This window comes from Kogia breviceps, chromosome 8 (assembly GCF_026419965.1).
Source record: "Kogia breviceps isolate mKogBre1 chromosome 8, mKogBre1 haplotype 1, whole genome shotgun sequence".
Classification (NCBI taxonomy): domain Eukaryota; kingdom Metazoa; phylum Chordata; class Mammalia; order Artiodactyla; family Physeteridae; genus Kogia; species Kogia breviceps.
Genome location: NC_081317.1, coordinates 9,124,176 through 9,137,389, shown reverse-complemented (window position 1 = coordinate 9,137,389; position 13,214 = coordinate 9,124,176). Strand labels below are relative to the sequence as shown.

The 13,214-nt window shown below is 50.6% G+C and overlaps 1 protein-coding gene across 5 annotated transcripts in view; it reads left to right on the top strand.

Annotated features, from left to right (window-relative positions):
- Nucleotides 1-13,214, top strand: part of MVB12B (multivesicular body subunit 12B) — a 266,327-nt gene that overhangs the window by 88,335 nt on the left and 164,778 nt on the right. For 4 of the 5 annotated variants that reach the window (XR_010841852.1, XM_067040715.1, XM_059073140.2 and 1 more), the window contains one exon: nucleotides 7,023-7,145. The exons of the other annotated variant lie outside the window; for it this stretch is intronic. Coding sequence is in view for 3 of the 4 variants with exons in the window: in XM_059073140.2 (XP_058929123.2) it covers nucleotides 7,023-7,145 (123 nt within the window). In the remaining variant the exon portion in view is untranslated. The remainder of the gene's footprint in view (nucleotides 1-7,022; nucleotides 7,146-13,214) is intronic. 5 annotated transcript variants of the gene reach the window in all.

Sequence of the window (13,214 nt, the reverse complement as noted above, 5' to 3'; positions counted from 1 at the left end):
TAAAAAAGAAAAGAAATGCAGCTTCTCAGGCCCCATCCTAGACCCGTAGAATCAGTATCCCTGGGAGTGGGTTTAAGACTCTGTTTTAACGAATTCTTTAGATGACTCATGCATGCTAGAGTTTGAGAACTCCTCATCCAGAGTGTTGGGTTTTCCGTCTTCACCATTGTTTCATGCTCAGCACAGGGCTCTCCGTAAACATTTGTGGGCTGACTGTTATGCACTAGGTCCTGTTAGGTACCAGGAACGTGGGAGATGCTTCAGGTGGGAGGATGGCAAGGTCAGCCGGGTTTGAGGTATTAGTGGGACACGTGGGTGACAACAGCCAGCAGGGTACTAGACACACTCGTCTGAGTCTCAGCAGAAAAGTCCGGGCCGTGGAGGTGATTCGGAAGTCACCAGCACACAGAACGATTATATGAGCAAAGAAACTCTGAAGACCCATGTGCAAGTCACAGAGCGGGTGGTGGTGATGGGAGGTGTCTGCTGACCCGAAGCCAGGTGTTCTGATGATTCTGGCCTGGGAGCCCATTTGCCCGGCGTTGAGGTGACATTTTTACTGTGGACACTGTGGCCATCAAGCCAAGGCTGTGACCGTTTTATGTCTCCGAATATCAAGAGAATGTTGCTCTTGGGACTTCATTTGTTCATTTGTAGGGCATCCGCCTTCTGTCAGTGTCCTCCTTCCTTCTCTCCAGGGGACAGTATGACACTAGACCTGATGGGAGTGGGTGGGGACGACCTTCGTTCGCAGTGACTGTGAGCAAGTTGCAGGTTGCGGTGGGGCTCACAGTGTACTGGAGCACGCCCCCTCCTCCCCGGCACCAGGCTCCCTGGTTTTTCACATTCGGGCCTGTAGGGGCAGGCCTTTGGCCACAGCGGTGCTGTAGCACTTGATCCTGATTTACCTGGGGAGAGAGAACTCTGGGATCTAGCACTGCACTGTACGGGCTGCAGCAGCCCAAACAGCAGGCCCGTCTCACATGGTTTACGGAAAATCTGTTTGATAATCAAATGGTTAATATCAGTCTCAACATAGGTCTGATGGAATGGATGCATTTGTATGCCAGATTCTCCTTTTAGAAGTGACAGACCTTCACTGGAGAAAAAGGAAGTGCTTGCCATTGTTAGTTCCCTAGCTAGAAAGTTCTTTGTGATCTAGGGGAGCTTAGGAAAATATTTGCTTTAGTTCCCCAGTATCTTAGCAGCCTTCCCAGCAGCCTGTGGCCTGTTGCCACCAGGTCGTACTCAACAGCATTTGTCAGAACGATTTGGTTTCTGACTGGTCACTAGATAAGTGGTCCAGGCCCAAGTACAGGTGGCGCCAGGATGCTATCCTGAGGTTCCATGGTGGACGCCTCTCAGCCTTGTGTCCCCCATGGGCAGCCCCCAGAGCTGGCTGGCCATTTGCCTGGTTGCCGCAGGGACTCTGGCCTCAGCCTGCAGTCAGTCTCCTTAGGAGGTAGGGCTCTGCACCAGGGCTGCCTGACATGGCCCGGTTTGTGTTGTGTGTGTTGTGGGTGCATTGGTGAAGCCTGGCCCGCCCTGTCCTGTCCCCCGCTTAAGATTTGTTAGCAGGAAGGTGCCAGGAATATGGAGCAACAGAGGAGAGGGCATGGGTTCCCCGCAGCCCACCGGTACCGCTGCTGCTGCTGGGAAGCAGGCAGAGAGCTGCCCCGCGACGGCCAGAGCCGGAGCTTTTACTGGGGGACGGCCGTTCTCAGCGGAGGCCCTGCTCTTCGGCCGTTTCCCACAGGGAGTGAAATATTTATCCACTGCTTTTCCCCAGCCCCACAAGCTGCTAGATGTGGGCAGACAGTTTGTCTTTAGTGCCCTTGACTTTGGATTTCAAACAATCTGATCACAAGTTCATCCTTCTGTAGGGACTTAATTAACTCACTGGTTTTGTCATTTCAACTACAGTAGCCCAATTTAACCTGCTCCCCCCGCAATACTTTGAAATTACTCTCCTCCAGAGTTGTGTGCGAGTCCCGCCTTCAGCTCTGGTGGGCGGTGAGGGCTCTGCTTCTGAGTCGGCCCGCCTTCCTCTCCCGGGGTCCCTGCTGCGCCTCCTTTGAAGGCAGCACCCCCTGCCCCCCCCCCCCCCCCCGGCAGTTGTTGCCTCCCCCTGCGCAAAGTGCTTTAAATTCCTAGGCCTGTACCCCACCCTGCTGCTGGAAGGGCCTCCGTGGAGAGAGGTCTGAGCTCTGCTAGTTGGGTTTTGATTTCAGTACAGGAGCTGATAAAACGAGATAAACCCCAGGCTCACAGGGCCGGGGAAATTAAACAGAGATGATATCAAAGTTCCCCTGAGTTTTCAACTGTGATACAGTAGCTTAGTTTTCTCCCAGACTGGGGCCGGGAGGCACGCCTTTGATTCTGAAACAATGTTCAGCATCAGTTAAGCCCAGCACTGCTGACTTTTAGGGATTAAGCACACTGTTGTAGTAATTCTTTGATCAGCTACAAGGGAGCCGCGTGCTGTCTGTATGAAGGGGCTTTATAGTTAAAGTTCATTTCTCTGTGAACCTGGGATGACAGCACTGGTGAGGTGCTGCAGTGCTGGGAGCTGGGGCCTCCCCCAGGCACTGTTTGCAGCATTGCAGGCTCATGCAGGAAGCTGTTCTCTTACCCAGTGTTATTGGATAGAACTCACTGAGCACAGCCTGGAAAAAATCCTGCTGGCCTGGAAATCACACCTCACCCTAACTGACCCCATCCAGTCCCTCTAGTCCCAGTATATGTACAACACACACACACACACACACACACACACACACACACACACACTCTCTCTCTCTCTCTCTCTCTCTCTCTCTCTCTCTCTCTCTCTCTCTCTCTCTCTCTGTCTCTCTCTCTCTCTGTCTCTCTCTCTCTCTCTCTCTCTCTCTCTCTCTCTCTCTCTCTCTCTCTGTCTCTCTCCCCACCTTGCAGAGAAATCCTCTCGGGGCAGACACGGGCATGCGTGTCCAGAGCGAGGTTCTGTAGCCCCCAGCCTTGGCAGTGACCTGAGTGAGGCTGGCTGCACACTCGGGGTTGAGGTTGGGATAGGGACCAAATGACCTGTGAGGTCAAGCTAGGAGGACTAGCTCTAGGTCAGTGTTGCCAGTGTACTCTCTCCGTGCCCGAGGGCAGGTGTGGCTCCCAGGTGCTGCCGCCATCTTTATTCCTTACCCGGCGTTTACTGGGAACCGACTTAGCTTCAGGTTGGCTCAATCCTGTAGTTCTCAGAAATCTCAACATCTGTTATCTTGGCCTCTAAAATACTGCATCAACTTTTGGCTTTTTCTTTGGAAGTCCTCCTTGCAGCCACAGCTGGGACGGTAGCAGTTTCCCCAGTTGCACCTCCACCCCGGTTGGCCCTGTGACTTCCAGTTGGTAAGGGAGCCCCCCTGGGCCATGGATCGCACTCACGCCGTGCTATACATCATCAACCTGTCCCCTCCTGTGCAGGGCTCAGATCTCCCTCATTAGGTCTAAATGTACCTCCGTCGTACACAAACATGGCCTTAGCTCATTTTTATTGTTGTAAATTATTTATGAGGGAAATGTTGAATCTTGAAACTGAGGTGTGGGGAAAATTAATCCCATGTTACTTCTGTCTTTCTGTACTTTTCTCCCCCTTGTTTCAGTTACCGGGCTACAGCTAGAGAAAGAAGAGCATTGGCATTTTAAAATATAATTGGTGTTCAGAGTGCTTTCTTGATGGGATATCGGATGGGAAGTCCGTCTCTCTCTGCGCAGTGTATGGAAAGCAGACCAGACTGGGGAAGGAGGGCCAGAGGCCCTGTTGGGCTCTGCCCTCTGCCAGCTCGTGGTGTCTGAGAACTCCAGGCTTCCGTTTTTCTCCTCTGAAATAGGGATAATACGCCCCAGCCACCTTCTAGGTTCGGTGTGAGCATCGATTGAGAAGGAGCCCGAGAAAGCTTTTTGGTAATTGCAGGGTGCTGTTCAGATGCGGGGAGGTGTGTTAGTGTGTTCTGTGTGCAGCTAGGATTTGGAGATAGAGGTGGGTGCTGGGCGGGGAGTGCTGAGGACGACACCAGCTGTTGCAAATAGGCCTTCACCGTTTTCTGCTGTAGCCCAGCATGGCATCTTGCAAGACAGGTTAATGTTGGCTTTAAACACCCTGCTCCGCCTCCCCCCCCCCCCGCTCCCCCCCCCCCCCCGCTCCTCTCCGTGCGTCAGGTCTGCTCTGCAGCCCGCCATTAATGGCCTCTTCTCCCCCTCGCAGAGGCCTGTCCTGTGACCCGGGCAGCCGCGGACACAGTGGTGCCATCCCTTCTGGCTGGAGGCTTCGCACAGCCCGGGGAGCACCGAGAGCTAGTTAATAAATGGCCTTTTGTTAGGAAGGTCAATTGAAGTGACGGTAGAGACGCTGTTAAGAGTAATTTGCAGTCAGAAAATATGTAATTCAGGGCAGGCTGCTTTGAGTGATTGCCTCTGCTGTGGATGTCTTGGGCGTTTCTCATTAAAAGCTTCCTTTGCTGGTGGTGGTGCTTCCTCCGCCGCCAGCGTGGAGAGGAGTCATTTGTCTGTATCTCACAAAGGCTGCTGGATCCCCAGGGCACGGTCACTGCGGTGGGGGGGGGGGGTGGAGGAAAGAGGGAGGCGTGCATCCGAGATGCTCGGTGCTAATGCCCTGCCTGCTGCATCCTCCCAGCCTGCAGGCCGGGCCGTGACCAGGCACGCAGGACCGGCCGCCTGCTTCTTTGTCTGCTCGAGGAGGCCGCCCGCAGCCATCTTGGGGCCCGGTGCCGGGCTGCCCGGTGCATTGTGGGAGCAGCGGCGTCAGCCCCATGCCCTTGCTCACGCTGCAGAGCAGAGGAGGGCCGTTGTCATCATCAGTACGTGGCCGAGGATGTGGTGACCCGAGGACGGGCATCTCTCAGCTAATAAAATGTTTCTTATTTATTCCCACGCTTACTTCCCCCCTCTCTCTCTCAGATAGTAGAAGCCCTACTATCTTAAAAACAACAACAACAACACTTACCTCTGATGTTCTTTATTAAATTCACAGCATGATATTTTAGCACTGGCAGAATTATACATTCTATTAATGAGTTGTTAATTGCAAAGCATTTTGGTAACCAGCAGCAGGTACCAATATTTTGCAAACTGCAGCAACGTTATTTCCATGTTACCAGGAATATGGGGTTTTCCAAGTGAAGTACTTTTTGATCAATATTTGCTTTGGATTGGGCTGGTGCAGATATTTAATTCTAAACCTTCTTTATTGGGGGCATGCATGCGGATTCCGTCAGTAAATATTTATTTAGTACCTACTGTATGCAGGAAGCATTAAGCCCTGTTCTTTATGCAGATAGAGCTGCCTAGTAAGTGAAATTTGAAAATAGAAAACGATGCAGTGATGTGGTTTGGTGTCCTGTCCCCCCGCCCTGTGCTTCTAGAAGCTTATTTTCAGTAGAATTAAGTAAAGCATAACTTTGTTTGGCTTTTGTCATAAACAGAAGCTGAGAGTGTGGCTGCTGCCAGGCACTTCCTAGCCTTGACCCGAGACTTGGCTCCGTTGCACTGACAAGTCTGTTTCTGGAGCCTTTCGTGGGTTCCAAGGGACGCTGATTACACAGTAACTTGCATACAGAATTCTGGTTGTTTCTATTCAGGAGGCTGTAGTCATTTTTTTTTTTTTTTTTTTTTTTGTGGTACGTGGGCCTCTCACTGTTGTGGCCTCTCCCGTTGCGGAGCACAGGCCCCGGACGCGCAGGCTCAGCGGCCATGGCTCACGGGCCCAGCCGCTCCGCGACATGTGGGATCTTCCCGGACCGGGGCACGAACCCGTGTCCCCTGCATCGGCAGGCGGATTCTCAACCACTGCGCCACCAGGGAAGCCCTGTAGTCATTTTTAATAGCCTCTGCCTTTTCTGATTCTAGGCTGAGAACTAAGAATATTCCTCCTGCCTGCCTAGTTAGGCAGGGTGTTTGGTTTGCTTTAGAAGCAGTAACCAGCCTTGAGAGATCTGGCAGACCTACAGCCAGTGGAATTCAATTGCTGCAGAAGGAGGTGGAATTTAACTTGCTCTTTTTCGCCGCTTGTCCTTTTAAAAGCACTAAAAGTCATTTACATGAGGTGTTACGTTTTTTATTTGCTTTCTGGTGCACTGCCACTCGAGCTGCCCAGACCCAGTGCTCTCTGTATTCTGCTTGTCTCCTCTGGTCACATCAAGAGGTAATCAGCAGCAGAATAATAATTTCACCTCCCTCCCTTTCTCCCAAAGTGCCCAACGAGAATTATGGTCATTGTTAGTGTTTAGCTTTGAGTAAGTGCCCACATGACCTGCGGGATTAAACACAACAGAGGGGGACCCGCCAGTCCTCTTGGGAGCAACACCAACCATGTTTCTGGCCAGTTACACTGGACCTTTGTATCCCAAACCTTCCAGCCTCATCTGCTCTTTGTTGAGCGCCTACTGTGTGCCAGAGAACCTCTCCAGGCCCTTGATTTATGTGACTCCTTTAGTTCTCACCGCAGCTCTGCGACTGTCCGTGTCCTGACATCTTGCTTGCCCGGTCACCCGCTAGTAAGTCATGGAGCCTGGACTCCAGTGCCATGCCTTGGCCTCCATGCCCAGAGCACTTTCTTCTGTGTGTTTGCAAAGCTCTGCTGCCCGAACGAACAGTCCACCCTTGGATGTGGTAGAGGCTGTGGACTTGGAAGGCTGCACTTCCGCAGGGAGCTATTGTGAGGGAGAGAGACAGAAGGTACTGTTAGATTTAGCCATGTCTGGTTTATCCCCAGAGAAGCTGGTGGTATCTGTTCAGAAGTCAGGCAGCTGGGCAGGAGAGTGTTCCAAGCTAACTTGAGAAGAGCAGGGGCGGGAGATGACTTGAGTTCTTGATCTGAGGAAAGGGTCCAGGGCTCCCTTAGCCAGTCCAGGTACGTGGAGCTTAGTTCAGGATATTTGCCCCAAGATGCTGGTTCTGTCTGTGCGAGACTTTACGTCGTTCACTTTAAACGCTCGGGTTGAATTGTACGCTTTCTTTTTCCTTTTTGGAACCAGGAGCAATCCGCCATGCCTGAAGTCAAAGACCTTTCAGAAGCCTTGCCAGAGACGTCAATGGATCCCATCACGGGAGTCGGGGTGGTGGCTTCTCGGAACCGAGCCCCGACAGGCTACGACGTAGTAAGTCAAGATTCGCTGATTCGGCAAATAGTTATCTCCTGTGTTCAAGGCCCTCTGAACCCCGTGTGTAAGATGTGCTTCTTCTCTCTAGGAACTTAAAACAGGGAGGGAAGACGTCACCAATGGGAAGGCGTGGGGAGCGTCCTGCTTTGGGAGTAAATGACCTGAGCCCTTCTGGGCTGTTTCGTGACCTTAGCTGGGTCACTTGACCTCTATAATGGTCATCTTCACATTCTGTAAAATTAAAGGGTTGGATTAGTTGATTTCCAAAGTCATCTCTAGCTGTGACATTTCATGAAAAGGATCCAGGAGTCTGAAAGACCCTTGGTTTGTTGTCACAGATTGTCCTACATGTATAAATGTCATAAACGTATCGACATATCTTTATATAGCCCCTTACAGTTTACAAAGCAGTTTCCTACCCATGAACTCATTTGGCTCTCATGATTCCCTGGAGGCTGGGAGGGGAAGTTGCTTTCTCTCCGCTGTGCTGATCAGGAAAACTCAAGCTCTGAGAAGGGAAGTGACATAGCCCCAGTCCTTGGGAGTGGTGAATCAGGACCAGACCCCCTCCCAAGTCCAGGGCTCTCACTGAGCACATCACCACAGTATAGCAGAGAAATTGCTTTGCTTTTCAGCAGACATCTGTGGTGGTGTTCAGTAGTACCGATGGCTGGAATTGGTTATTTTGTTTTTTCAGTAGGTAAATTCCGTTTTGGGTGAAGCTTAAAAAGTACAGAGGAACTATTGGGAGGGTTTAGTTAACAGTGGCTGTTGCCATGTGTTCTGAGCTTCTAAGATGGTCTTATTTTCACTTTCCTCATTTTGTTTATGATGACGTTTTATTCTTGCTCATTGAAACTGTGCACCAAGAATACATAAAAGAATACAAGTCTTATTAGCCAGCATTGAAAACCTGGCACAGTGATTCGATCAGTGTCCGATGTCCCAGGGGTGGGAGGGATGCCATGACTAGTCCAGAAGAAGCCCAAAGGCAGGGTTTCTCAACCTCGGCACTGCTGACATTTTGGGCCAGATGATCAGAAAATAGTGTGTAGCTGGGTAGCATCCCTGGCCTCTTCCTACTAGATGCCAATAGCACCACCCCCCGAGTTGTGACAACCAAAACCGTGTCCTGACATTGCCAGATGTCCCCAGGTGGAGGAGGTGGGCGGGCAAAATCAGCGCCCGTTGCGAACAGCGCGGTGCATTTTGCGTCCGCCCATGCCGGGCCCCGTGTGAGAAGGGGAAGCCTGTTAAAATGCGCCACATCACTTTCCCAACTGTTTGAAAGCTTATAAACATTTTAAAAGTGAAAGAACGGGGGAATCTTTTTTGACAAAGATTTGAGTCTTACCTGCTGCCTGACTTCAGAGCACTGTTTGAATGTATAACTTGCCATAAGATAGAATCATTAGGTATGGCTTTGTGCCATAAAACTCCTGGGGAAGCTAATAAAAATGTTCCTGATTTGAGAAGCCCAAGTGTCTTTTGATGAATTAGATATGAAGCAGTGAGGCGTGAATCAGGGCAGGGGCTTGGTGCGTGCCATCTCTGGCAGGACTGGCTCCGCGGTGGCTCTCTGGGGGCTCGGCAGGTAGGGTGCCTGGGGTGTGGCCCAGGTCTTCTCGCTGTTCCCTCTTGCAGATCTGTGTCTTTAACATTCTGCTTTTACCTTCGGGGTCACCGTGAATGCTTGGCTAGTGGGCGACAGATGGCCTTTGTTAGTCTGGTTTTCTGAAACTCTTGGTAAGTCTGACAGGAGCAGAATCTATCCCTATCATTTTCTCCTAACATCTAGCTCAGGGCAGAAGAGCGCAGTGTCAAATGAGTAAGATTAATAAGCACATTTCATGATGAGGCTGTACCAGGCATTATCATGAAAGGTGAGCAGGGCAGGAGGCTCCAGAGGGTCAGCCCGGCAATTACCCGGCCCCTGCACGCCGAGGCAGGGTGTCCGAGCTCCCTCCGAAAGCCCTTTCAGGGAGGGAGGCGGGAGTCCTCTCTTTGGACTGACCGCTGGACTCTTCGCAGATAAGCATCTGCTTCGTCAGAGGTCTGACCCTGAGTTCAAGGGGAATGAGGGAAAGCACGGGGTGGGCAGGCAGGGAGGCACTCCCCATTCCTTTTATCCGGAGGAGTTTCGTGTAAGGTCAAGATCCAAACTGAAGTGCGAGGCGTTGAGCGGTGGCCGGGCTGCAGAGATGCTGAGACAGAAGTACGGTGGCTGAGGAAGCTCTGCTGCGGACTGTGGCCAGGCCTCTCTCTGTCGCATCTGCCGGAGGATTAATCCCTCCCTGTGCACAGGGCACGTTAGGTACCGTGACACGCAGCCCCAAGAGCTAGGCGCTAGATGGGCTGCTGACCCTCGATGGTACAACCACTTTAAATGAGCAGAGGCCCTGTTGCCGCTTGAAGTCAAAGATGCCAAGTGTTTGTTTATAAAAATTTAATTTTGTGACTTCTCTGCAGGTCAGGGGAAGCTTCCTAGGCTAGGGGGCTGGGGATTATTTGCTAAACTTCTCAATTTATTGTCCCTATTTCTGCAGTCCCCTCTGAAATAGCCTGCACTTCCTGCCCCTCACTTTCGTGCTCTCAGATCTGGGAGTGACTGGGGTTCCCTGCCCTCAGAGGGCGGGTGGGTCTCATGTGTCCACGGTCCCTGGTAGGGTGACTCTGTGTTGTAGATGCGTGGTAGCATGTGCTGTTCTATCGTATGTGATGGGCAGTTTTCAGTGAATTGTGATGCCTTGGGAGCACTTCGTGCTAAAACTCCGCTGCACAAAATTAACCTTTGATCACCGGGTCCCTCTGGGATGTTGCAGTGTCTAAGGGCATCAAGCTGGACATCACCGATGACCACTGTTGGGTGTATTTCTGTGTATTTCCAATGAAATACATCATACTTTTTACCTGCATTCTCTTGCCTTTCTCAGTGAGTGTTTACAACTCACAGACTAAAGCCACAACACTGTATTTGTGAGATGACTCCTTTCCAAAAAGGAAGTAGCTTCCTTTGATAATATACTTCTTGGTGACATAATTTCATATGATGATATACTTTTTTGGCAAAAACAAAAAGTCAGCAATACAGAGAAAGAATAATCAAACACTCCAGAGTGTTTTAATTTTAAGTTGTTTATTTGTCCAACCTATATTTTTGGGTACCGACTATGTGCTGTCTATCTAGGAGCTGGGGGTATAGTGGTGAATGAAAATACATTCCTGCCTTCATGAAGCTTAAAGTCTAGATAGGGAGAAAGACAATTAAATGATCATACAAGTAAATGTAAGATAAAATTGTGATGAGTGGGCTTCCCTGGTGGCGCAGTGGTTGAGAATCCGCCTGCCGATGCAGGGGACACGGGTTCGTTCCCTGGTCCGGGAAGATCCCACATGCCGCGGAGCAACTGGGCCCGTGAGCCATGGCCGCTAGGCCTGTGTGCCCGAAGCCTGTGCTCGGCAACGGGAGAGGCCACAACAGTGAGAGGCCCGCGTACCGCAAAAAAAAAAAAAAAAAAAAAAAAAAAAAAAAAAATTGTGATGAGTGCTTTGAAAGGAAGTCCTAAGAGACTGTTCCATCTTTCAGATCTAGCTTTCCAGATCTCCCCATTTCTCTTGCTAAGTCCCGGATTGTGACAACACGACCCTCTCCAGCTTAACTTCTAGAAGTTGTTCCCTTTTTTCCATACCCTGAGGCCTGCCCAGTGTCTCTCCTCCAGCTTTTCCTGAGCATTTCCCAGGGCACCGGCTCAATTGTGCTTGAGTCCTTTGGCTCTGGCCTTCTCCCCTGCCACCACACTGCACCATTTTTGTTGGTGACATCTGTGAGGTCGCCCTTGTCTGGGTGCATCTCCCCCGCTAACCTGGCAAGGCTGCTCCCCTCCTCCTGGCCTGAGTGGGGATGGACACTGCTTTCCCTTCCACTCCCTTGTTCTGTGACCTTCCACGGTTTCCCACAGAACAGCTGAGGCCAGAATTACTTTTCATGAGACTTTTCTGGCGCTCTGAGGATGATGGGAACAAGAGAGTGAGGCTCCGAGAATGTCGCTGCTGAGGCCCAGGTCTGTCCTCCGACCCCTCCCTGCCCGGCCTCTGCCTTGCTTTTGGCTACCTTCATTCTCCCTAATGGCGTTTACAGTTGCCATGTGTAGGGGCCCCGCCAAATTGAGTCTTGGCCTCAGAGAGCCTAGGAGACTTTTTTTTCTTTTTCTTCACTGCAATCTAAGAGCTCCTTCATTCCCTTCCTGAGAAACCCCACCCGACACACAGGAATCTTTCGGCACAGTGACTGTGAAGTGACAGATTATCCCCTAGTTCAAGGACGGTTCCCAGATGTCCCGGTTGGGGATTCTCAAGCTTTCATAGGCCTCATTCCTCTGGGGGACCCCACGCCCCGGATTCCTGCTGCAGTAGGTCTGGGGTGGGGCTGAGAGTTTGCATTCTAACCAGTTTCCAGGTGATCTTGATGCTGCTGGTTTAGAGGCCACACTTTGAGAACCACTGCTCTAAGGCAAGTGCTTCTTAAATAATCTGTACACGTGGTCACCACAAGTCTATCTCAGGAAGTGCTGTGCCAGCTTTTCCTGTTATTTTTTGGCCTCTCCTGATTTAAAGTTTAGAAAGTCTCAGAGGATGTCGCGTTGTCACAATCCGGGACTTAACGTTTGTGAGGTTTTTTTTTAAAAAAAGATAATTTTAAAAATACAAATGGGATGGTACTATTTATATTGTCATAACTTAAACAAATGTATTGTGGGCATAGCTCTATATCAGTCTGTAGAGATAGATCACATCCTCTTAATAATGCATATTTTATTGTCTGGCTGTACCAAAATTTGGCTAATAATCCCATATTGAAGGACGTGAGTTGGGTTCCATTTTTTGTTTTTAACGTGATAAACAACATCCTTGTGTATGTGTTTTGGTGTGGTCACCCTGTTAGCTCCATAGAATAATTTCGTAGGTTGGAATCACGGGGTCAGAGTGTCCACATTTTAGACTCGTGAAGTATTGCCAGTACCTTCTAGAAATGTTGTGACATTTTGTCAGTTTCTATTCTCACTCAAGCAAGAGTTCATTAAAGTGAAATTTGGGGGCTGAAGGATGGATTGACCAAGTTGCCCCTCTCCCCCACCCCAGGCTCTGCGCCCAGCTTCCTGTCCCTGGCCCTCCTCTGGGCCAGGCAGACCTCTAGGGCCGAGGGCCTGGATGGTATGTTGTTTCAGTGGTAGCCGCGGATCCTCTCCTCCAGAGCTTCCTCCTCTTGGGTAAACAGAGAAAGGACAGATAATCCATGTCCTTTAACTCGGTGCACGTGCTCTCGGTGTGTCTTCCTGTCTCACTTCCTTCTACTCACGTCTGCTCCAGCCTCATTGAACCTCTTACTCTCTCGTATTCGGAATAAGGAGCAACTTTGTACCATCAAACCCTTAAACCCACTTTTTCCGTATTTTCAAAATTCCTGTCCTCCCCCCCCCCCTTTTTGGATACAATTTTCCTAATCTTTCAGAACCCACTTTGAAAACTCCTTGGTGAAGCCTTTTCTGACGTTATGCGTTCATTTATTGCTTCACGCAGTGGCTTCATAGATGTTTGTTGACCACCTACTATTGTACAAGGCCCTGGGCATTCCAGTATCCTGGGAGGGGTTCCATCAGGTGAAAGGCGAGAGGTGAGAAAGGTTGGGTAGATGAGGCTGGATCACCCCAGAATGTTGTAAGCTACACGAAGGCATTGGCCATGCTGAGGGTGGTAGGAGTCACGAAAGGACTTGAAGGAAAAGGTTCTTAGGTTTGTGTTTTTAAAAGTTTCCCTGGTGGCGCAGTGGTTGAGAGTCTGCCTGCCGATGCAGGGGACACGGGTTCGTGCCCTGGTCCGGGAGGATCCCACATGCCGTGGAGAGGCTGAGCCCGTGAGCCATGGCAGCTGGGCCTGCGCGTCCGGAGCCTGTGCTCCGCAACGGGAGAGGCCACAACAGTGAGAGGCCCGCGTACCGCAAAAAAAAAAAAAAAAAAAAAAAGTTTCCTTGGCGTGTACAGGAAGGGAAATAATTGGAGGGCGTAGGTA